This window comes from Salvia hispanica, chromosome 4 (genome assembly GCF_023119035.1).
Source record: "Salvia hispanica cultivar TCC Black 2014 chromosome 4, UniMelb_Shisp_WGS_1.0, whole genome shotgun sequence".
Taxonomy (NCBI): Eukaryota; Viridiplantae; Streptophyta; class Magnoliopsida; order Lamiales; family Lamiaceae; genus Salvia; species Salvia hispanica.
Window position 1 is genome coordinate 8,688,211 of NC_062968.1, and position 24,396 is coordinate 8,712,606.

Consider the following 24,396-nt stretch of genomic DNA (forward strand, 5'->3'; position numbering starts at 1 on the left):
ATTTTATGGTACTATTTTCTCCACGTGTCATGCAACAAGGATGACTTCTTCTTCGATCGATATCCCACCTGACCTCTCTCTATGTAAGCACAAGAAGCAGCTCGTCCCATAATCTGCATGAACTACCTACATTGCAAATATATCAGCATTCAGCAGAGAGAGAGAGATACTAATTAAGTAGATAGCATGGCTGTCTTCCACACCTGGGGCTTCACATTCGGTATCTTAGGTACTCCATATATGCATTCACCTAATAGTACCATCCATATGAATTTGATTATACTCCTACATAACATATTCGGGTTGTGATTTGCAGGTAACATTATTTCAGTTATGGTGTTCCTGGCTCCAATGTAACTTCTCTACTTCATCTCCATTAATACTACTACTACTACTATACTACTATGTTTTTGATCAATTAATTAAAGTGAGTAAGAAAACATTAATGCAGGCCAACATTCATCCGAATCTACAAGGAAAAATCAACAATGGGATTCGATTCGTTGCCTTATGCAGTCGCCCTCTTCTCATCCATGCTGTGGCTCTACTATGCATTGCTCAAGACTAATGTTGTGCTTCTCATCACCATCAATCTATTCGGATGCCTTATTCAAACTGCCTACCTCTTCATCTTCTTCACTTATGCTTCCACAAAAGCTAGGGTACCCTACTACCTCCTTCTCCGTCCCATTGATTATTCTCCATAACTACATTATTAATTGTGTTTCATCACTGCAATCAGAATCACACTGCCAAGATTCTTGGGTTGATGAATGTGGGGCTGCTTTGTGTCATATTTGCGGTGACATTCTTTGTATTCGAGGGGACGACTCGAGCACGAGTGGTTGGATGGATTTGTGTGGCAGTCTCCGTATGTGTCTTCGCAGCTCCCTTGAGCATCATTGTAAGTAGCTAGCCACGGCTTAATTCACTATATATATATATATATATATATATACAATTGTCTTCGTGTTGACATAGTTAGCAATTAGCAAATAGTTAGCAACTGATCATCACATCCCCACTAATGCAGTTTCGAGTTGTCCGAACACGAAGCGTGGAATTCATGCCATTTCCTTTGTCATTTTTCTTGACACTCAGTGCAATTATGTGGTTCGCATACGGTTTGTTCCAAAAGGATTTGTGTGTGGCGGTGAGTCCTCATTCATACTAATACTAATAGAAATTCTCTTCTCAACAACATTATGCTTATAAATATATATGATGATATAATGCAGCTTCCAAATGTAATGGGATTTTTGTTGGGGATGATACAAATGTTGGTGTATGGAATATTCCGGAACAAGCAATTGGAAATCAAAGCCTCTGCCCCTTCTACTCCTATTAGTATTACTATTCCAATTTCTACTCCTATTACTACTCCTATTAGTACTATTCCTATTGCTAGTAATGATCACAATCCAATTAGCATAAAGGTGGTTGAGACCGCAGAGATTCAAGACACAGCTCTCCCTTGCTCAATGGCTGCTGAACCACCCCACCTCCACACACCTCTGCCCATGCTTGTTTGTGCAGCTACATAATTTATTCATATTTACTCATTAAATCCTGTGGTCCATCCATGTATTTTTCTCTGTTTTCTTACCTACCTACTCAAATAAATTAAACACCCTTATTTTGTTTTATAGTGTTTCCCAAAAATATAGCAATCCATCAACATGTTTATCAACTTCTATTAGTTAGTTTTTTACTATGGTGATCTTGTCAACTTCATCAGTTAATAGTTTTATTTCTTAAGAAATGATGGTGTGTATTAAAATTATCTCCAAAAATTAATTACCAAAAAAGCACAATTATAGCACAAACTCAAAAATTGACAAAATAATTTATACCCCCTCCGTCCCCCATTAAGAGTCACACTTTTCTATTTCGGTCCGTCCCCAATTAAGAGTCACACTTCATTTTTACCATAAATAGTAAGTAGGTCTCACATTCCACTAACTCAATTCACTCACATTTTATTATAAAACCAATATAAAAAAATGGGTCCCACATTCCACTAACTTTTTCAACCAACTTTTCTTTACATTTCTTAAAACCTGTGCCCGGTCAAAGAGTGACTCCTAATAGGGGGACGGAGGGAGTATTTACAAGTAAAATAATAAAATTAGGAGGCATTCTGTTTTATACATAAACTAATTGATCGATTATTTAATATACATAATTATATTTTACTATTCAATAGCATATGTTAATTTTTATGCACTAGCTCTGTCCTAAAATAGAAGTCCACATTTTGACTCAGCACATGTTTTAAGAATTATAGAGAAAAGCGGATTGAAAAAGTTAAGTAAAGTATAAGTCTTACTTTTATATATTAGTTTTACTCCAAAACATGAGTGGAATGAATTAGTTGAATGTGAACCTACTTATCATTTATAGTAAAAGTGAAATTTGACTTATATTACTATTAAACAAGCTAAAATAACAAAAATGGACTCTTAGTGTGGAACAGAGGTAGTAATATATACTCCTTCCGTTCCATTATAGTTGAGGCGGAACTTTTGGGCGCGCAGTTTAAGATATGGATATTTAGTAGTATATTAAGTATATAGCTAAAAGGTACGAGGGAGAAAAAAATAGAAAGTGAGTAAAGTAGAGAGAATAAATTAAGAGAAAGTAAAATAAGAGAAGAAAGCATGTGCATAGTTAAAATTATTAAATTTCTTTATAAAATGGAAAGATGCATAACTAGAAAACCAGAGATGCAAAGAACAGATCATGGGCCACTTGACACACACCAATTTGTTTTTTCCTCTATTAGTTTTGTCAAGATATGGTTGAAGGAAGATGTAGGACCATGATGAAGGACGAGATGTCGCAATTTCGGCGCATTGAAGTGAAACCATTGGATTAAGGTCACAAAAACAGAAAGAAAAGTACAGTAGCTCCAAAGAATACGACCTCATCCACCATCAACTGCATTGTTACGTCGTTATGGTTTCCCGAGCCGAAAAAACATGCAATTTGTTGAATTATTCATCCTATAAGCTTATGCTTTCTCCATTTTGAATTGTGAAATATTAGTTACGTTAGGTTCGCAAGATTGGCCAGCCTCCAGCACCAAGGGCGAACGAATTTGTTACGTACGCTATTTAGTTATTGTTTTTATTATTATTGTTTAATAGCAAAATCATGCTCATTAGCTCTTCGATACAGCAGAGCTGATGCTTCGACCCTGCAAGTGATTTAATATAGTTAGTTTGGTAGTGGAAGTACGGACCAGTAGACAGCAGTGGGCTAGATCATACCATCCCGGGTGGACCACAAATGTTCCTCTAGCCAGTGCCGAGTTCACCTGTTGGAGTCATAAATCATCACTGTCTCTGCCAAAACATAACAACATAGTAATTCATTCATTTGAGATAAATACCTTGTTCGTCCCAAGTGAATTCGCAACCACATGTGTCACCTGCTCATCTATCTGCTTTGTGCACACTGCACCGAATTGCTCAGCCGTCTGCCACAGCGGATGCATCTGAGGATTCTTTTCACCAACTGGGAACATTCGGCTGAAAACAATGCGGCAGCCCGCTAGAATTTTCCTTTGTTCACAAGCTAAGATACTTCTAACATCACCTTCTTCTAATGAATCGTGTGCAAAAAATGCTCCATGTATTTTTTCTATAACCTGTTTACAAACCGCCAAAATCAAACACCCATCTTCTCTCACTATATGAAAATATACACGTCTTTTTCGTTTAGATAGAAGCTCACCGCCAGAGAAGAAGCCAGAGTCCCATCTTCTGGTCTCTCATCATGATCAATCTCCAGAAGAGAAGGGCCTGATAGCCCAAATTGACGTCTACTACACGGAAAATATATATACCTGTGCAGATTGCACAAGATTTCAGTTTAAACAACGTAGTTAACAATCTAAGAATACCAAGGTAATCCATTACCGTTCCACAGCAATCAAGTTTGGTTTGTTATGAGGCCACACTCGTACAGAATCATCAATAATTACGACCGCTGACTCCATGCCCAAAACACCCTCCAAATCCTTACTCTTGGGAACTCTATCATCACTATCAAATGGTTCACCATCATCGCCCCTCGAGATAACTCTTCCAGAAAACAATTCCCCTTTTGGATCAAGCAATTTTGCCATCTCAGTGGCATAATATTTGTTTCCCATGGTGCAGAGATGAAGTTCATAGAGCTTGCTTGCCTAAATTCGAAAACCCATGGAAAATCAATAATAAACATAGGAATAAATAGAACTATTAAGTGATTTTTATTCTAATAAGAAGAAGAACTCTTACCTTCTCCAAGAAATTCCATATCCCAGGACGCAACTTTGTCCACATTCCCATATGGGGAAACCGAAATAGATGCCTTTGGGACTTTACCCGATCTTGTTCCTCCTTCTTTCTCAGAATCTCATCATGCAGAGGGTCAACCTCTGTAAACTGGAAATACAACAATTTATTGATCAAAAGTCCCCAACATTATCAGGCCAGGCCAGGCCAGAATGAACTTGGGAAAAAGATAATATTTTCTTGCCTTGGCTGAATTTAGGAGAGTATGATCAAGATCCAAGACAAGACATAGCTTTCGATCAGCAAACAGTTTATTCTGTTCTTTAATCCTCCTAGCCCTTTCTCTCTGGATAGCAGCCTTTTGCTGGTCATCAAAGCCATCAAATAAATGCTCAACATCACTCCAAGTATTTGCATTAAGTGGTCGAGGGGGGATAGAAATAGCTGCATCGGATGTTGAGTTACTTCCAGATCTGAAGTTGACTGAATTGTAAGCTACCATCTTACTCTCTGGTCCAGCTTGATGACTTTGTAACGGCTGTGACAATACACTCTGAGGAAGATCTGGTGGAGGTGTATTTGCTTGCGATACAGACATGATATCAGCAATGTTCCTCAGATTATTGGTAAACTTCATGGTAATATCTGGTGGTTTCACACTTCCGGAAGGAACTACCTTCTCCATTTGATCTTCTTGCCCTTGGGCACTCATGTTACCCATCATTACTGAAGAAGATGAAGGATATGTTTTTGGAAGATCAGATACTGCACTCACACCATTCTGAGGTGTATTATTATGTAGAATACGACGTGGGTCACGAGCCTTCATTCGAACTTTTCCAGGTTCCTCCTGCAAATTACATATAAATGCAGCAAGTAAAGAACTAAGAAACTAGAAACAAACATGCTAGATATATCTATTCTGAAGTACAATTTTTTTTTTATCAGGAAATAAAAACAAACTTAAGTATAATTATAGATATTTCATCTAGCAGCTATTCACTTTTTAATACTTGAGAACATTGTATCAGGAAATTTGGGTTTAATTTAAACATCAAATGAGATAATTTTCCAGGGATTGTTGAAACTCTTCACCAGGGTATAAGCTGCCAGATAGTTTTGCAGGAATATGGATAATTGAGTAAAAACCCAAAGGCCATATTCCATAATGAAAGGTTCAAAGGAACAAACAAACAGGGCTGTGGCCACTGAGAAGGCGTCAACCATAATTGATATTAATAATATGAAAGATTTAACAAATTAAGAGGAACAAGAAAAATGTATATGAGTGCCTACCGCAGAGACTGGCTGGCAAGGAACTATTCCCGCTGGTTTCTGGCCAAGTATTGAGGAGGAAGGCAGGACACCAGATGTTGATGGAGCTACTCCCAGTATGGAATTCGAGTTTGGCATTTGAGTTGCATTATTGTTATCGTCAGACGTCTTATGTTCCATTTTGAGTATGCTCATCCATATAGATGGATTGCCAGCTATATCTCTTAATAAAGAATGAATAGGAGAAGACAAACTGAAACTTTTCACTGGCAGAATTTCAGTTTGACAGGTTAATGCTGATTTAGAGAGACTGCTAATGGGTAGCACGGGTGGAGTCAGAACTTGAGAGGTTGAGATTGTAGTCGTGAGTGGCAGGGTTACTTCTGGAATCAATGATTCATTTTTTCGCCGTTTTAGCGCGGGACCATTCAAAACTAGCTCCTCACATACCTTCTGCTTCCTCGAACTCATAAAACCAACATACGTCGATTTGGATTCATCACTTCCCATTGAGGGGAGACTCTGACTGAGACTCTGACTGAGATTTGTTGGACCTGCATCAGAATTGGCCATTCGGAGCCTAGGGTCCCTACTTTTTGCAGAGGGCTCTAACACAGGATTTCGGAAACTATTTGCAGTATCAATCATCTGAACATTGCTAATCTCAGGACCTGCTACAACATCTCTGGCAGCAGCAGAAGAAAGTGCTGGCTGCCCTAGCATCAAGGAATTCACAGCAGGGTTAACATTGTGGTTAACAGAACTACTGACCTCCCCACAGGCTTCACCGTCTCCTTTATTATCACCCTCCCCTGAAGGAGTTGGACTTGGAAACTTATCATTCACAAAAAAGGAACCCTGTCCAAATTTTTTCTGATAACCGGAGACATCTTTGACAGTATCAGTTTCATAAGGATGCAGAGCGGGATTTCCTCGAGGAAGTGTTTGTCTAGGAAGAGGCCACTCAGGTTTCAGCAGCCCTTGCTCCAAGATTAATCCCTTATCAAAGGGGAAAGTTGCAGGATGGTCTCGTGTAGGAGAAGGAAGACTGTCCACATCATGATCTTTGTGAAGATCTAGCAGAGGAAGACCTTTGCGGCTCAGGTTAACTAGCGCTGGTTTTGAACACTGTAAGGGAAAGCTTTGCCCACGTTGATCCACTGAACCATCAGGCACAGGTTCTTGTCCATGTTTCCTTACGTAATCAGGCCTGTTATCGGCATTCTCAAACAACACATGTAAATTGGTTGTATTAAACCCCTCTCTTACTTGTTTCATTCCAGTTACACCATTGTTCAAGGAATTATCAGATGACTCAAGAGACAACCTAATAGCCTCCACCTGCAACACCATATATCTCAATAAGACACTATAGCTAAGAAACGATGAATAAAATGTGGGGTGGGGGACACACCTCTTTCAACTGCGAAGAAGAAAAAAGAGGTGGCCTCAAGCTTGTTAATTGAGCTAGCAACCTGAAGGCATGTTAAAAAGGATAATACGGTTAATAGTCAAGAAATGCCACACAAAGAGCACGAAGTGAAAGAAACAAAACACTAGGTATGCTACAAACCTCAACAGAATTGCTTCATTCTGTTGGTTGAGTGCTAGAGTCATTGAAGAAAAAACCTGCAGATACTGGGAATTGTATCAATGCTCACCTAAGGATGAAGACATAAACAAAATGCAATTCATATCTTCGATTGAGCATCATACCGAATGAAGAGTCTGAAGTAAGAGCTGAACAAGAGTGTGTTTCTCAGGAAAAGGACCGTCCAACACAATCTTGTGCAACTTGATTGCTGTGGCCTCCAAGCGTGGAAAGAATGCATCAAAAGAGCTACACAAACACAAAAACAAAAACATTAACCATGACATATGATTACTTTTTTTAAGTTATGAAATCAAGTTACTTTTGGGCATCAGGCGCTTTCAGATTGACAAGCTCTTCCATTATTAGATCAACATCAACACGTTTGCTCCTATCTTCCTTGTTAACCTTAACATCCGAATCATGCAACTCAGAATCCAAATCAATCTCGCCCTCTTCCAGCTCACCATCATCATCGTCAGTCACAACCTTACTATGACCATTACTACTATCATCCTCCATCGTGACAAAAACGTCACCCGGTGGCTTATTGTTTACAGCCTGCGCCCACGCCAAATTATATAAACCCGGATAGGAAGAAATCTGGTACTTGTAAGGATCTCTCATCGTCCAAGCCCTAGCCCCAATTCCACCTCTAGTGTAATTTTTTAATATTGAAAGCTTCTTCAGAAATTTCGTCCCACTACATCATCGTCTACCTCCGCCTCAAATTCTAGGGTTTTTTCCTTAAATTCAAATCAGCATATGTTGAATTGAATTATACGCAAACAATAACGGATTTTAAACGTAATAATAGAAAATAAGATTCGACCAGATTTATGAATGATATTAAGATTGGGATCGTAAGTGGATATACTAATTCATCATGGATTAACAAATGACAATCCCTCTCTTTTTTATAGGGATGAAGAAGCAAGGGCAATACGGTTAGATCAATTCATGGCCGTTACATAATTACTCCCTTCTCTCTAAATTTATACGGCCTCCTAGACATGGCCACGGTTCAAAAACCGCCGATTCCGATTCGTCGAATACTTGAACCGTAACCGGCTCGGATACCGGTTATTCGGTTCCGGTTTAACCGCCGATTCCGAGTTACTAACCGCCGGTTTTTCAGCGGTTTCGGCGGTTCGGGCCGGTTCCGGTTCTTTTTTTTCTTTTTTTTTTTATTTAAATCTTATAGTTATAACTTTTAAATTCTATAGTAAAATCCAAAGAGACTTTGAAAACGGTCGAAAACCGCCGATTTTCTGACCGAACCGCCGGTTTGTGTCAGAAAACCGCCGGTTTTTGACCAAAAACCGGCGGTTTCCGACACCTTTTCAGACTCTACGCTGCAACCCTACGCCTACGCCTACAACCCTAGCCCTGAACCGTCGGGAACCGGCGGTTTTGTGTCAGAAACCGGTGATTTTCCGACACAAACCGGCGGTTTTCCGACCATTTTCAGCCCTACGCCTGCAACCCTAGGAACCTACCGGCGATGGCTACATTTTCCCGGTTAACCGGCGGTTAACCGCCGGTTCCGATTTTATATTTCTTGAACCGTAACCGGCGGCTAACCCTAAACCGGATTTCGAACCGGAACCGTCGTCCGATTCCGGTTCCGATTCCGACCTGCCGGTTGGGAACCGGCGGTTAACCGCCGGTCCGGTTGGGTTTGGCCACCTCTACAGCCTCCCCACTATCCAAGTTAATAGACTAATTTCAAAAATGGTGAGTATTAAATTAGTTAATAAATAAAATAAAAAAAGGAAAGAAATAAAATAAATTAATATAGAGAGAATAAAGTAAGAATATTAAACAGAATAAAAAAACTAAACACATTTAAGAGAGCGCAACGAAGAAATCAAGCACATTAAACAGGTATTAAAATGAATAAAAAAAACAAAAAAACAAAAAACAAAAAAAAAGGGTTAAGCCTGGGCCTCTTTAATCTATATTTAGCGGGTACCATGGATCTTATCCTATAATTTATGCTAGAAGTAATCGCTGGCCACTGACTATGGTTTATGGATTTGACATATTTTTTGGGTATTCTTCGACCCAACAACATACCAATATCCTCAGCCACATTATTGATGACATTTATCAGGCCAACATTTGTCCAACTAATCCCAAAATGACATTTTGGAGAGGATGCATAAAAGTACGAGGAAAGAATCTTCACTGTTCTCCAAGCATGGTTTGTGATCATCAAAGATTTGAGGCATGTGTAAAACAAAGGCATGCTAGCTGACATAACGTGTATATGAATTATATTGCACGATATTATAATCAAGGATGAACAACACGAGAACTCTAATTTTTTCAATGAAGATATGATTTTTGCCTTGAGCTCATCCACAACAACCGAACACCAAATCGAGGTGCGTCACATCCTCATTAGTGTACCAACAACTATTTGAGTCTACTCGCGATAAGAATGTCCACTAGTAACTCCAACGAGATCTAGTAAGAATTTGTCAAGGGTTCATGTTATCACGGAGGTAAATGGAGAACCATTGTGTGCACTTTGATCCCCTTGATGAAAATATTATTTTTCTTTATTTAATTTAAATGATTAGGTTTTTGTTGTAATTTTACACTCTCTGTCCCTGAAGAGTATGAACTTTTTCCTTTTTAGTCCATTCCTGAAAAGTATAAACTTTCTAATTTTAGAAACGCATTTCTCTCTAATTGGGTAGGACTCATTCTCCACTAACAATATTTTAAACATTTTCTTTCTATCTCTCTTTTTTTTACCAATTGTGCATATAAATTCGTGTCAAACCAAATGTTCATACTCTTTGAAAGATGTGTATTATTTTATTATTGTTATATGTAATTTTTTTGTGTTAATAAAAAATTTTATCTTTTAATTATTTACAAGTGAATTTAACTAAAATATGATTGCAAATTATATGAAATGAGAAAGAATTAGAAAATAAAAATAAAAATAAAAAATTGATATAACATCCGCCTAAAAGTAGGAAGCGAACATCGGTGCACTATACTAGTATAGAATTAAGAATATTATAATTTATTTATTATTTATATCTTAAACGATACTTAATGATCTCCATAATTATAAAATGATTAGTTTATTAATAATGAAAATGATTAGATTTGTTTTTCAAACAGAAAAAGAATTTTTTAGAAATTAAGAATTCAACCGACAAAATATCATAAATAATACTCCCTCCATCCCACAAAAGATGGCACACTTTCCTTTTTAGTTTGTCCCACAAAAGATGTCACATTTCCCTTTTTGGAAAAAGTTCTCTCTCACATGAATATAAAAATTATATTTTCTCTCTTCATTTAACACAAAAAACAAAACCTCCTAAAATCTCGTGCCATTTTCAAAGTATGCTAAATTCTCTGGGACGGAGGGAGTACTAGTTTTAACCTGAAATAAAAAATTATATTACAAAATTACTAATTAAATTCTATTATGACAATTACATTCTGTCTTGGAATCGTTTCGTAACCACAAAATGTAATTTGTGATAATTATTTTTAAAGTAAACAATATGTCAATCAAGTCCTAGTATAGAGATGTTTGATTAGAGCATCTACAATAGGGTGGATACTTTGGCTGGACACTTTTACGTTTTTTTTCAAAATAGTCACTTTTTATTTGTCCACGGCCACAAAAAAAAGTTTCCGCAGCAATAGTGGACACTTTTTTTAGCCGCATTTCACTTTATTTTATTTGTTGTATATTTTAATTCAATTGCAATTAAAATTATCGGACTAAAATTAGATAAAAACGGCTAATAAAACAAATTAAAATTGAAAACTAAATTTTCGTCGGATTAAAGTAAGGGGAAAATTACAACGAAAATTTGATCTACGGAAAATCACACATGTTCTTCACGCTACGCCGCCTCCCCTACGTGCCCAGACCTCTTCAATCAAATCGACCTGGAGTTGGTCATGTGCTGTGCTCCTGCGTATATCAGCGAAACGTTGGATCAGATATTCATTACTACGTGGTACACCCATTTGTATCGGCGCGGAGGCAACGCCGTGACTTGTACTTGCACCATCTTCCGGTGCCCAACGTTCTGCAGCAAATCTTTAATCTTCTATTATCATATTGTGCAATATGATACTCCCTCCGTCCCACAAAAGATGTCACACTTGTGGGACGGCACGAGATTTTATGCGGTTTTGTTTTGTGTGTTAAATGGAGAGAGAAAATATAATTTTTATATTCATATGAGAGAGAACTTTTTCCAAATAGGGAAATGTGACATCTTTTGTGGGACAAACTAAAAAGGAAAGTGTGACATCTTTTGTGGGATGGAGGGAGTACATGCTGTTAGGTTTGGTATACTGAAAAACATGTTTCGAGCAAGTTTCGCGCGAATAGAATCTTGCTTGTATACGTAAAACTCTACAATCCACTTTTAACCCGATTCAGTATTATTCGAGCAGTCTCGCACGAATAGAATCACTATTATTATTACATTGTGTTTGCTTGTGCATTTATAAGATGTTTTACAAACATTTAAATGCATAAGAAGTAAACAAAGTCTAAGTCTTTTGCTTAGTAGACCGGTTGTGGGCGTCGTCCACTTTAAGGTAACACGGTCAGATCTATGCAATGCTTTGCAAAAGAAAAAGAAGAATTTCACAACCTAGATAGGCTTTGGCTACCTATCGTGAAAGGTTGCAATGTCAGTCCGCATATTTCTAAGCCTTACTGAAATAAGATGACATTGGTGTGGTATAGCACTGAACGGATCTAACAGCAAGACGTGTCTTTATGCTATCTACTGAAAGACTAGGTCTTGATAAAATACTATTTCTTAATCTACATATGTTAGCATTGAGCATACGGTATTGATTATGCACTACTTTGACTTATCAAATGATGCGGGTTTTTCGCAACCCAATAATCCTGATATATTGGGTAGTAGTGATTAATATTTAGCGGTGCTAGGATTGCTATTATGTTGAATCGTGCGCGAGGTGAGTCTCGTTTGATAATGTCCTCAAGAGGAGCTTGAACAAGGTTTTATTATTCGGAAAACTGGCCAGTTGGAGTTTTATTACTCTATGAATAATAAATAAATGTTTCTTGCTAAGTCCACTCTTGGAATTAATAAGATATTAATTAATTAAGTCCATAACAGACATTAATTAATTAATGGACATTTATATCTTAAGCGCGGGAAATAAATAATAAAAGTGGAAACCCGGATTACTTGTAATTTCGGATTTGGATGGGGAGAGTTCAATATTACTTCTGTAGTGGCTGCTCGTAATATTCCAATATAAGCTTGTATTAAATTGTGGGTTCAATTTAATTAGTAAAAAGCTAATTGGGGGAGCCCATATCCAAAACCTTCCATAGATCCCTGTCTGGGCCCAAAAGGAACTTAATATAAATATGAGAATAAAGGAGACAGAAATCATTATTATTATTACTCATAATTTTCGTCCTCTCTACCTAGAAGAGTTCGAATTTCTCTCCTAATTGGAGAAGGATTTTTTCTTCTGTCTTCTTTATTCGAGTCCTAGTATTTTGATAAGATCAGCCCACCCTGATATCGAGATACAATTCGGGAACCAGAGAGAAGATCCGTGGTCTAGTATTGAAGATCATCACGTGGAGAAGGCGCGAGCAATCGTCGATTCTTTGGAGAATCAAATCGGTAACTCTAAACCGTAGAATTCATGTTTTAGGATTTACTTTCTTTGAGCATGAATTATTTGCGTTCTAGCATGCAATTATCTGTTTAACATATGAATTGATTAATCGCATAATCGGTCAAATAGATCCGTGTCTGATTTATTTGTTTTGTACAAGTCTTCCGCTGTGCAAGGGGCACCAAACCCCATCACATGCTAACATAATATTCGTGACATCATCTTCGTGCCAAACTCGTGCCGGGCAGCGTATAATGGCCCATCGCGCTTGGAGCACACCAAAAGCTCGCTCAACATCTTTCCTAGCGGCCTCTTGTTTTCGCGCAAAATATTGTCTCCTCGCTCCAGGCGGTTGGCGAAGTGTCTTGACGAATACGGGCCAACGAGGGTATATTCCATCTGCCAAATAGTATCCCCTGCGATACTGCGTGCCGTTTGCTACGAAACTGATCTCTGGACCCTCTCCCCGGCACTCATCATTGAAGAGAGGCGACGGCTGCAGAACGTTTATGTCGTTGTTCGAACCTGCAACACTGAAATACGCATACCAGATCCGCAAATGGTAGTCAGCAACGGCTTCCAGTATCATCGAAGGATGTTTGCAATTGAAACCAGTAGTGAACTGGCCTTTCCACGCCACCGGGCAGTTTTTCCACTCCCAATGCATGCAATCAATGCTGCCCAACATCCCTGGGAAACTGTGCACCGCACCGTGCATATCTAGCAGTCTCTGGCACTCATCGGAGGTTAGCTTTCGTAGGAACTCCGGACCAAAGACTTCCCGCATGCCCTTACAAAACTGCCGGAGCACCTCTAGACTAGTCGTCTCACCCATCTGTAGGTATTCATCGAACATATCAGCCGGTCCGGCATAGGCAAGCTGCCTTATTGCAGAGGTACATTTCTGAGAAGTAGATAGTCTGATCCGGCCAGTGCAATCACTCCAGAGGTTGAAGCAACCGTACCGGTCCGCCAATGTCGTCGCTATATGGGTGAAGAGCGGTCGCGACATTCTGAAACTCCGACGGAAAATCTCAGCTGGGTAACGGGGGTTAGCGCTAAAGTAGTCTGCCATAAGCCGCTCAGCCGCTCCGACATGGTCTCGTGGGATTGTCCGACGATGACGAATCTCACGAGGGATCGCCGCCGCCGCCAATTCCGCCGTCGCCGCCTCATCCTCCTCGTCGGCTTCCCTCTGCACCTCTTGAATCAAAGAATCTCATGCTTCATTCTACAAATCATCCATAGCAATGGAAATTCACAAATTTTTAGAGATAGAAAAATTGGATAGAAAGTGAAATGGGTGTGAAGATGTGTGTGGAGAGAAGATGAAAATGGGAGGAATATTTATAATAAAAATAATTAAAAATCCGAAATTAAAAAAAAAAAAAAATTTAAATCGGCGACCGCCGCGGCGGTTTCGCCGTGCAATAGATAGCTGCAGTGGCCGCCGCGATTCTCTCTCCTCCGGCTCGTCCTCGGCGCACTCGGGGTGAAAGCCCTTCCGCCCCCAAAAATCGTCCGCCTCCAGGGAGGCCTCTTCCGCCACAGTAGACAGACGCGGCTTAGCCGCGATCGGGGCGCCCCTACTGTGGATGCTCTTAACCATATCTAGGTCAAATCGACTACGATTATCGATTCTATAAGTTCGGTTTCAATGTAAAACCTTTGAACTGATAAGTTGCACATAACCACCGTTTTATGCCTCAAACCAAAAAAATTGGGAAAATTGAGAAAAAAAAATCATTGAAAAACAAAAAAAAATCAATAAATACCAACTTAAATTTGCTGATTTGATCCGAAACCATAATCATATTCAAGGTTCGCAACCGCAACGATCAAATATGCTGCATCATCGATTACGATTTTACTTCCCTTCTCTCCTACTTTTTTTCCTATCTCATTTAAAACTATTTTATTTTCATTTAATTCATTCAAAACAATTTCTTAATTTCCGCATCTAAAAGTATTTCCCCAACTTAATTGGAACATTAATTATATGCCATAAATTTGGTCAAATTCAATTTCTTTATTTATTGCAGTAAGTTACATACAATAAAATCTTTATCGAATAACCTGTTGTGGATATTTTTAATCTAGCTCTTACACTACAACCATGTTCTCAATCGGCACCATGTGCCAGGCCGATACATTCTTGCGCCATGCCCACCACCTTAGACCATGTTTGCCCGTCCAGCCAAAATAATTAACGGTAGCCAATTTTCATACACTTAAGAAGATAGATCATCCAGAAAAATGAAACAAGAGGAGCTCATGCAGCATCAGAAACTGAACTTAAGTCGAACACGAAACGCAATGTCCTCATAAGGTACTCTGAGATTATTTTCTAAACAACGACATCGATAACAACAGCAAATTGTGCGTTGGAAGCCCAGTGAAGAATAACATAAAAGGAGTAATTAGCAAGATCATCTTGGTTATCACCAATATGCTTCAAACATTAGGAGGTGGCCATATCTTCCCAAACAATTCTTCTACCCGCTTTGACTGGCTAGCATAACTATCCAGCCCCGCAGTTAGAAGCTCGACTGCTGCAGGCCCCAGGGCAGAAGCAAAGCTATATTGGTCCCACGTCACAAGCTGAAATATTAACTCACGCGATAAGAAACAGACAAACTTATATCACTACAACTTTATTTCATTTCTCAACTCTTCCCAAAATACGAAAGTTGCACTATGCAGTTATCTCAATGCCACAGGAAAGGCTCATTACTAAGATGACTTTATTTAACACTTGTTACCCAATCACCACATGCAAACAGCCACTTGGTTCAAAATATGTTACCGGTCTACAATGTTATTTAGTGCAACACGATTACATACTTCAGAAATTCATTTAATATTATAATGTCAACCATTTTTCATAATACCTAAGGACCAAAGAGTTTTCCACCCGTCATGTTAGTCCGGCTACTAATTGTGCTATTTGAAATAGAAAATTATAAAGTGAAACAAGGAAAGCTAACCTCTTCGTCGCTGAAATTGTAGGAAGCAGCTGATTGTGGTGACAGTCGTCTCACAAAAGAATATTTCTCATCAGGAGGTGTAACAGACTCTTTTAGAGACTGCAATATCTTCAATGGTGATATAATATAATCAACTCTGTAAGAGAAATATTTAAGAGAATTTTAGATACTCAGAACAGGGACTGCATAACACACACAAACAAACACACAAGTAGTTACCCTAAAAGATTAAAAACATCCTGTTTGTTACGAACTGCTGCTGCCATTAATTTGGAATTATGCCCATACTTGTGCACGTAATTATAGGCTTTTGTCACCTGAAATGAGATATAACCATCATAAAAAAAATTAGCAAATTATTGGTTCTACTTCTTTCTTTTAATACAAGATGAACAAGAGAGGGATGTGTTTGTGCGTGTGCGTGTGTGTGTGTGTGTGAGAGAGAGAGAGAGAGAGTCGCCAATTATGTTTTCTATGGCATTTCAATTGGTCCTCTACCTTGTGCAGAAAACAGAGAAGATGCCTCAGAGTTTTAGCAGTAGAATTAGAAAGTTAGGGGTTGTCTGACTGAGCTTATAAAATAAAATCCTAAAGAATATACAACATTTAAAAATAAGCTTCAATAACTTAAAAGCTCCAAAATATTTAAGTTCATTAACTCCATCTTATTTTTCCATGATCTTATTAGCAACAATCAAATTTACAAAACTTACCCTACTATGACATATACACACTTACCATTTCATTTGCCCATGATTCGCATATGACTCTCTATCACTCTCTCATTATCCGAAATTGTGACAGCCTATAAGCTCTTGAGAAATTGCATTTTATAAGCTCTTCAAACATCTTACAAGATGTTGGAGTTTACTAAATGTCCAATATAAGCTTTAGCCAAAATCCCCTCAATGAGACAAAAAAGAAGCTGTGATAAGAATGCATATTTTATGTCATTTTTTACATTCTTGTTAAGGCTCTAGGTATGAACAAGAAACAAGACACATGCAGCATGACTATTCACCTGAATGCATACAATTACTATTCACTTTGCCACAACAATGAAGCAAAGTGATGGATGATACATTATCACAGTGTTAGTATTAAAGTAGAGATAGAAAGATGGTTAAACTGACCAAAGCCAACCCGGGATCTTCTCCTCTTTTAAGAGCAGCTTCTATTTCCAGATCACCAGTATGGTTGCGTGCCCAGTCCTACTACCATGTATGACACTTCGTTATTGTATCCTATTTATAGTAAAAGAATATCATTTTAGTACTCCATCTACTAACTATAGGAAGACATTACCCTAAGGCGGCCAACAAAAATTTGAATAACGGAAGCACCAGCTTGAGCAGCAGCTGCAGCTTGTACGAAGCTGTTCATACACACAGTGCCAAAAATGTTATAGCAGCAATTAAAACTATTATTGCATACACAAACTTGACGAATATAACTATAGAAACTGGTTCAAACAAAAACTTAACTCGGAGGATTTCTGTTTTTGTTTTACATCTTTATGTTATAATCAAGACCACTCATCTAGAATTCATGAACATATAATTCGTATAATGTTGAAAAAACCATAGGCCAAAACTATTTTAGAAATTACCACTATGAATGAGAGAAATTGCATAAGATTGCATTAGAATTTAGAAAGAAAGAATCGTCAAATAATAATTATATAAGCTTTGAAGAACAAATCCCCCAATTATATGTCTGTCTTCTTGAGTTCTTGTTAGTTGTTTCTAATAAAAAATAAGAGAGAAATAAATAATGATAAAAGAAAAAATAATTTGTCTGAACTGTTTGACAGTTAAAAGGGTGGAAATGCGAGGGAATTGATATCGATTTTTCATTCATCCAAAGGTTACCGTTATCCACATAACTGGAAAACTAAAGCTTCCACAGTTACTTCATAATTACCAGCATTTTGTAGTATTAAATAAATTATCAAGCTCAAGCACGGCACAAAAGGGAGATACAACATTCTTATTTCAAGAGAATTTTGAAGAGAAAATACTGGAACTGCAAGACAATTATCACTTAGAAGAAGCAAAAGAAATAAAGGCCACTGCTTGGCTCCAGCTAGTGTTCGTAAATTGTAACAAAATTGGAGGCATTGCTTCATATTTCAAATATAAGCTATCAAATACAAGCTTCAGTGTACCTGTATACAAAAGTCATATGAGTCTGTATACCTTCCAACTCTAGCAACCTTGATGCCTCAATTCCCTACAAATAAAGAGGTTAAAGGTAAAGGCAGCAAACTAAGTAAAAATATTGATTAAAAGTCCAATACTCCTTTGAGAAAGCATATTAGATATTAATCTGCAATACTAACTTGCCAAGTTGAAGGGATTTTAAACAATAGACGCTCTGGAGACACTCCAATCTCATTATACAGCTTCAAAAGGTCATGCACCTGGGAAGCCGATACAGTTTCACATTTGAGTTGATTGTCAGTGGAAGCCAGTGAAAAACTGACTAGATAAAGGCTGCCCGTATCCAGCATACATTCATACATATACATATAACTCTATTCACATCATTTGACAGCTAAAATCCAATTCACAGCAATCAAATGAAAAATAAATGCAATAGCTGTCGAATAAAGTAGTTATGGCAAAAGAAAAGGAATAACCCTTTTAGCATCTTAGTAACTAAATGTGGCCAAGGAGGTTGTTAGTGATGATGTCTCTTAGTCAAGCAACTCTCAAGCATAAAAGTACATAATGGGAGCAATATTTATCATATAAATCCTAAACATAAGTATTGAGGAGATATTGAATCAGTCACTTTAACTATGCCAAAAACAAACTGCAGAAGCTAAAGCAGTAATTTGGAATCATGTAAAATTTACCTTCCTAATAATACCATGTGTATCATATGCAAGACGAGCGTCGACTTCGGTTGAAACACGACCAGGGACAAGCTTTGCAAGATCACCTCCAACATTTACCAAAGCCTGATGATTTGTATCAGGAGTTAGGATTCAGTATTAACTAGAAATTAATAGTATTTGATTAAGTTTTCAAGCGTTACTAAACATACCTTGTCAAAGAAACAAGACATTCGATCATCAGAATTTTCTAAGGTGTAACACTCTGAAGAGGCCAACGCAGTATCAACAGCACTCTATAAAGGACAGTAAAAAAGAAAATCAATAAAATATGGTACTGAAATCTATATACACACTATAAAATATGTAATCTTAGTAGGAAAAGTTGAGGGTTTCAAAAGATATTATCAACATTATTGTGAATAATCACTATTCTCTAAAAATAGTTTTCATTGGGATAGATTTGCTATTATATTAATTTGATATTTGAACTAGCTTTTTATTATCATATTGACTTGGTCTTCACCATGAGACCTTTTACCAATTCTTTTTCTATTCATGCCCTCATCATTACTCCCTCTGTCCCAAAAAAATGACATTTGGGACGGCACTGGAATTAATGCATAATTGGTAAAGTAAAAGAGATGGGGAAAAGAGTAGTTAAAATACTGTTAGTGGATAGTGAGACCCACATTATTATAAGTGTTTAATGGTGGGCCCTAGTGGTATAAGTTGTAAATAAATTGATGTATGAGTTTGGAAGAACTTTTCATAAATGGATATGAGATACTTTCATGGGACTAACGAAGAAAGAAAGTGTCCTTATTTTTATGGGATGGATGGAGTAAATTTTATTATCATCTTTGACAGCCATTTTGACTAGTAACAATTGAGGATATGCATGGATGTGTGCATGGGGTAGAAAGGAGTTACGCATATTACATGTATTGTAATTTCTCCTCTCCTGGTATCTTCTTCTTTATCTTGTGGAGTTATCTTTTGATATTTCACTGTACCTGGTCCTAGGTGTTAATATTGGGAAATTATGCAACTAAATCTATGAATGCTTTCTAACACCAAAGCTTTTTTAACACACCTCAGCAGTTGTCCAACATAACATAACACAGTTTCATCAACGATCAAATTGTTTCCAAAATGAGAAACCAGTGTTTCTTTTCCTTTAATGCAGATCAAAGAGGACTAAACATAAATGGAACATCATATAAACACCAATTTTACGCACTATAAATTACAAAAAATACATATATTTATCTTCTAAATATCTAAGAAGATACAGGACACATTTATATATAGATCACTTCTTGTAGAAAGGCACCCTTAGCCTATGGAAATCAAGATTGCTAAAAACCCAATCATGGAAAACTTAACAGAAAATACAAAGATAATCTCCATTACCTTGAATTTAGTGTCGGGAAGGCTACAAATACCCAAGAGCAGAGAGGAGCTGACAGTGGCAGCAGTTGGAGGAAACCTATAAATATGACAATGTCACACAATCAACAAACCAAGATTATATATTTTCCTAACAAAGAAGTAAAATAAAACAAAATGATTAACAAACTCAATAGGAAAGCCGTCAATTGATACTAATACAAAATGTAACCTCTCAAAATCATCGAAAACAACAGTGTCGGGGACGATCTCGCTATAACCCGTCACCACATCCAGTTCAGTGCTTAAACCTAGCATCATTTTCATAAAAATAAATAAAATGACGGAACGCCCAAATCTGACAATACATGCATCAAAATCAGCAAAAAAATCAGATCACAACGACATGAATTTACCAGCGTCAAGAGACGAAGAGGAGCTAGCCGAAGCACGAATTGAAGAAAATATTTTCTGATGCTTGAATCCGGAGTTTGGCTTCGCGGATTGAATTGCGAACCTTAAAAATCTTCTCCTCTGCTGCAATCAACAAGCATATTAAAGATCAGAGAAAAAAAACCCACAAATTAGACTGTATGAATGCAAAAGACGCAGTGAAGATGCCTGGAAAGAGGGCATGGCAGAGGAAGAGAGCGGAGAATGCAATGTAGCTGACATTTTTCAATTGCAAAATGATCTAAGATCAGTGAGAAAGAAGTAAGTGTCAATTTTATAACGAGAGAGAAATGGTGGATTTATCAGTCTCACTACAATCACTAAGGGGTCGTTTGTTTTATAGAAAATGTTGAAATATGATTTCTTCGATTTGGTCGATGGATAGGAACGATTGTTGAATGTTTTGCCCGTCATTTCCTCCAAATCGATGGAGATCGATTTGAACGATTTATAAGATGTCTATTTTGGGGCTGTATTAATTACCTAGTGCATAGGTTGTCATTGGTTAGGTACTACTTCCTCTTTTTGAGGTTAATAAAGTCATTTGGTTTTTTTTTTTTATTTAAAAAAAATAATTATAAATAATTATATCGAATAAAGAGTAAAGTAAGAGAGATAATAAATATCTTCTCTATATTATTCTCTCTTATTATACTCTTTCTCCACTTTAACTATTCATTATCATTTTTTTCAATGCAGAAAATAAAATAACTCTGCTACTATGGAATTGGAGGACTACTAGTGTGTTCTTTCGTGCTATGCATAGGCCAAACATTTTTCAAAAAATATACCCATATGTCTCTCAGTAATTGGCCGCGTTTGACTTAGCATGAATTATAAGAAATATAGTGGAACAAGTTGTGGGTCCTACTTTTGTATACTCCCTATATCCTATAAAAATAAGTCATTTGAATGATATGAGAATTAATGCACAATTGAGAAAATAAGAGAGGAAGAGAGGGATACTTAAAGTAGTGATAGTGAATAATGAGATCCACACTATTATTAAAGTAATTTGATTCCTTAAATTTTAAATTTCTATGTTTGTTTGGCTTTTTAATCAAACTGAGAAGTAATCAAAATCCTGAAAACAAGGAAAGTAAGTTAATCAAATTTTCAGGATTCTTAATCCTATTTTTCTTAGGTATTACTCCATCCGTCCGCGAATAGAAGTTCCGTTTTTCCATTTTAGTCCGTCCGCGAATAGGAGTCCCGGTTCACTTTTACCATAAAATGGTAATAGGGTCTCACATTCCACTAACTCATTTCACTCGCATTTCATTTAAGACTAATATATACAAGTGAGACCCTTATTCCACTAACTTTTTTCCACCCATTTTCTTAACATTTCTTAAAACTCGTGCCGCCAAGGAATGGGTTTTAAGAAATATAAAGAAAAGTAGGTGGAAAAAATTATTGGAACAGAGGTCTCACATGTATATATTAGTTTTAAATAAAATGTGAGTGGAGTGAGTTAGTGGAAGGTGTGATCCTATTACCATTTATGGTAAAAGTGAACCGGCACTCCTATTCGCGGACGGACTAAAATGGAAAAACGGAACTCTTATTCGTGGACAGAGGTAGTATATTATTATTATTATTATTATTATTATTTATAATTTGTATTATTATAATAATACTTAATAATTTAATATATGATATAATATAATTAATAACATCATGATCAAATAATAATAATTATTATTATTTTATAAATTATTAATTAATCAACAAAGTCATAGTAAAATTTTATATTATAAATTTATTCGATATAATATCAGTAAATATTAAAATTATAATAATAATCATATTTATTAATACTCCCTCCGTCCCCGATTAATTGTCACTCTATTCCATTTCGGTCCGTCCCACAATAATTGTCACACTTCATTTTTACCGTAAATGGTAAGTAGGTCTCACACTCCATTAACTCACTTCATTCACATTTTATTATAAAATCAATATAAAAAAAGTGGGTTCTACATTTCACTAACTTTTTCAACCAACTTTTCTTTATATTTCTTAAAACTCGTGTCGGGTCAAAGAGTGACAATTAATCGGGAACGGAGGGAGTATTATTTATGATTATAATATAGTAAATACTACTCCCTCCGTCCCACAAAAGATGTCACACTTGTAGGATGGCACGGGATTTTAGGAGGTTTTGTTTTGTGTGTTAGATGCAGAGAGAAAATATAATTTTTATATTAATGTGAGAGAGAATTTTTTTCTAAAATGGAAATGTGACATCTTTTGTGGGACAAACTAAAAAGGAAAGCGTGACATCTTTTGTGGGATGGAGGGAGTAGTATAATTATTATCATTATGTTTCTAATTTATAATGTAGGAAGAAAGTTTAATATATTATTATATTTCATTAGTAAAAATAATCAGTCTCTCCGTTCCACAATATGAGTCACTCTTATTGTGGACACGAGTTTTAAGAAATGTAAAGAATAGTGAGTTGAAAAAGTTAGTGGAATATGAGACACACGTTTTATATTGGTATTATAATAAAATGTGAGTGAAGTGAGTTAGTGAATGTGGGGACATACTTACTATCTCTCTGTTCCACAATATGAGCCAGTCTTATTGTGGGCACGAGTTTTAAGAAATGTAAAGAATAGTGGGTTGAAAAAGTTAGTGGAATATGAGACCTACGTTTTATATTGGTTTAATAATAAAATGTGAGTGAAGTGAGTTAGTGAAATATGGGGACCTACTCCCTCCGTCCCAAGTTACTTGAGGCATATCTTTTAGGCACGGAGATTAAGAAATTGATGATTAGTGTTTTAAGTGGGTTGTCTAATTAAGTAGATTAGTTGATTAGATGCTCCAATTAAAATATTGATTTAATTTATGCGCCATTTTTGAAATCTGCAAATACAACTCAATTTACTCCATATCCATAATTATTTGAACCAAAAGCCAAATCAAGTGTAATAAATATCATTACTTAGCGGTAGAACCAAAAATAGATTACAAATCCACCTCCAAAATTTTGTAAATGGCGGCAGAACCAAAAGAGCAAAACAATTACAGACTTGGCGCCTAATTTAAGCATTTACTGCCTATAAATACATAATCTGATATTCACACATCCTATCAAACTGGAAAGATCAAAACAGAAACAAAAGAGAGAATGAGGCCTCGTGAATACTCCTCGGAACAACGAAACCAAGTGGTTCAATTCATCCTTGAACGTTGCATCAAAGGAAAACCACCACGAGGTACACTCAAGGAAGCTCAACTTAAGTTCTCGATATCAAGGCAGACATGCACAAGATATTGGAATGCTGCAAAGAAGCAACAACAAAGTGGAAAAGCAATCCAGTTAGTCAGTGGTAAGAAGTCTAGACAATACTCAAAAATCATTCACTTTGATCTTACTTTATTTCAAGGTCTGAAACTTTCTAAAAGATGCAATATTAGAAGTATAGCTATTGGACTAGGATGCAGTAAATCAACAGTTTGGAGATGGTTGAAGGCAAGGCTGATCAGATCTCACACTTCAGCTATACGCCCTGATTTAACCACCCCTAACAAGCTGCTAAGATTAAGGTTCTCCCTAGAAGCTTTAGAACTAGACGGGTTTTTAAACACTACCAAGTTTAGGAACATGCACAACACTGTCCACATAGATGAAAAGTGGTTCTATATTACGAAAGGAGCTCAACGATATTACTTGGCACCGGGAGAGGTTGAGCCACATAGGACATGTCAAAACAAAAGGTTCATTTCAAAAATTATGTTCATGTGTGCTGTTACTAGACCACTAATTTTAGAAAATGGAGAGGTTTTATTTGACGGAAAGATTGGAATTTTTCCTTTCACAAAACATGTTCCAGCCAAGAGAAAAAGCAAAAATAGAAGTGCAGGAACTATGGAGACTAAGCCTATCGAAAACATAAC

The 24,396-nt window shown here is 36.9% G+C and overlaps 4 protein-coding genes and 1 long non-coding RNA gene across 6 annotated transcripts in view; 1 reads left to right on the forward strand and 4 right to left on the reverse strand.

The window, feature by feature from the left end:
• The first annotated feature begins 123 nt into the window (after window positions 1-123).
• Window positions 124-1,646, forward strand: LOC125185653 (bidirectional sugar transporter N3-like). The gene is made up of 6 exons (XM_048082214.1): window positions 124-229; window positions 317-353; window positions 452-662; window positions 743-904; window positions 1,034-1,153; window positions 1,239-1,646. The coding sequence occupies exons 1-6, from the start codon at window positions 187-189 to the stop codon at window positions 1,542-1,544; spliced, it is 879 nt and encodes a 292-aa protein (XP_047938171.1). The 5' UTR covers window positions 124-186; the 3' UTR covers window positions 1,545-1,646.
• A 1,038-nt stretch (window positions 1,647-2,684) lies between these two features.
• LOC125224353 (RNA polymerase II C-terminal domain phosphatase-like 3) lies at window positions 2,685-8,092 on the reverse strand. Its single transcript, XM_048127738.1, has 12 exons — window positions 7,472-8,092; window positions 7,275-7,398; window positions 7,132-7,187; window positions 6,973-7,033; window positions 5,580-6,899; window positions 4,528-5,133; window positions 4,287-4,433; window positions 3,924-4,192; window positions 3,739-3,850; window positions 3,395-3,652; window positions 3,273-3,319; window positions 2,685-3,199 (listed from the first exon to the last, which is right to left on the reverse strand). The coding sequence occupies exons 1-12, from the start codon at window positions 7,774-7,776 to the stop codon at window positions 3,136-3,138; spliced, it is 3,369 nt and encodes a 1,122-aa protein (XP_047983695.1). The 5' UTR covers window positions 7,777-8,092; the 3' UTR covers window positions 2,685-3,135.
• Window positions 8,093-11,028: 2,936 nt separating this feature from the next.
• On the reverse strand, window positions 11,029-14,422 carry LOC125220306. Its single transcript, XM_048122465.1, has 3 exons — window positions 14,221-14,422; window positions 13,093-14,016; window positions 11,029-11,222 (listed from the first exon to the last, which is right to left on the reverse strand). Exons 1-3 carry the CDS (start codon window positions 14,420-14,422, stop codon window positions 11,029-11,031), a joined length of 1,320 nt encoding a protein of 439 aa, XP_047978422.1.
• A 594-nt stretch (window positions 14,423-15,016) lies between these two features.
• LOC125217994 (transaldolase-like) lies at window positions 15,017-20,871 on the reverse strand. Of its 2 annotated transcripts, none has more exons than XM_048119581.1 (13): window positions 20,653-20,871; window positions 20,448-20,565; window positions 20,264-20,342; window positions 20,056-20,131; window positions 18,852-18,935; window positions 18,661-18,765; window positions 18,142-18,222; window positions 17,968-18,032; window positions 17,106-17,175; window positions 16,934-17,011; window positions 16,020-16,117; window positions 15,801-15,936; window positions 15,017-15,414 (listed from the first exon to the last, which is right to left on the reverse strand). In XM_048119581.1, the coding sequence occupies exons 1-13, from the start codon at window positions 20,704-20,706 to the stop codon at window positions 15,268-15,270; spliced, it is 1,191 nt and encodes a 396-aa protein (XP_047975538.1). In that variant the 5' UTR covers window positions 20,707-20,871; the 3' UTR covers window positions 15,017-15,267. The 2 variants fall into 2 exon arrangements, with proteins under 2 accessions (XP_047975538.1, XP_047975537.1); XM_048119580.1 differs by having other exon boundaries at window positions 20,448-20,568; window positions 20,653-20,870.
• A 2,551-nt stretch (window positions 20,872-23,422) lies between these two features.
• LOC125217520 overlaps window positions 23,423-24,396 on the reverse strand; it is a 1,880-nt gene continuing 906 nt past the window's right edge. The window contains exon 2 of the long non-coding RNA XR_007175740.1: window positions 23,423-23,780. This is a non-coding gene — a long non-coding RNA (uncharacterized LOC125217520). The remainder of the gene's footprint in view (window positions 23,781-24,396) is intronic.

Excerpts from the sequence above, each read along its gene's own strand:
- LOC125185653 (XM_048082214.1), top strand. The coding sequence starts at position 187 with ATGGCTGTCTTCCACACCTGGGGCTTCACATTCGGTATCTTAG. Across the intron at positions 230-316 it reads CTTCACATTCGGTATCTTAG|GTAACATTATTTCAGTTATG; the intron begins GTACTCCATATA and ends TGTGATTTGCAG. Across the intron at positions 354-451 it reads ATGGTGTTCCTGGCTCCAAT|GCCAACATTCATCCGAATCT; the intron begins GTAACTTCTCTA and ends ACATTAATGCAG.
- LOC125224353 (XM_048127738.1), bottom strand. The coding sequence starts at position 7,776 with ATGAGAGATCCTTACAAGTACCAGATTTCTTCCTATCCGGGTTTATAT. Across the intron at positions 7,399-7,471 it reads AAAGCGCCTGATGCCCAAAA|CTCTTTTGATGCATTCTTTC; the intron begins GTAACTTGATTT and ends GTGTTTGTGTAG. Across the intron at positions 3,200-3,272 it reads TTTGTGGTCCACCCGGGATG|GGTCGAAGCATCAGCTCTGC; the intron begins GTATGATCTAGC and ends AATCACTTGCAG.
- LOC125220306 (XM_048122465.1), bottom strand. The coding sequence starts at position 14,422 with ATGGTTAAGAGCATCCACAGTAGGGGCGCCCCGATCGCGGCTAAGCCG. Across the intron at positions 14,017-14,220 it reads ACGGCGAAACCGCCGCGGCG|AGGTGCAGAGGGAAGCCGAC; the intron begins GTCGCCGATTTA and ends CTTTGATTCAAG. Across the intron at positions 11,223-13,092 it reads AGATGTTGAGCGAGCTTTTG|AACGTTGGGCACCGGAAGAT; the intron begins GTGTGCTCCAAG and ends GATTTGCTGCAG.
- LOC125217994 (XM_048119580.1), bottom strand. The coding sequence starts at position 20,706 with ATGTCAGCTACATTGCATTCTCCGCTCTCTTCCTCTGCCATGCCCTCT. Across the intron at positions 15,937-16,019 it reads GATGTTTTTAATCTTTTAGG|AGTTGATTATATTATATCAC; the intron begins GTAACTACTTGT and ends TTTCTCTTACAG. Across the intron at positions 15,415-15,800 it reads ACAATTTCAGCGACGAAGAG|CTTGTGACGTGGGACCAATA; the intron begins GTTAGCTTTCCT and ends TTAATATTTCAG.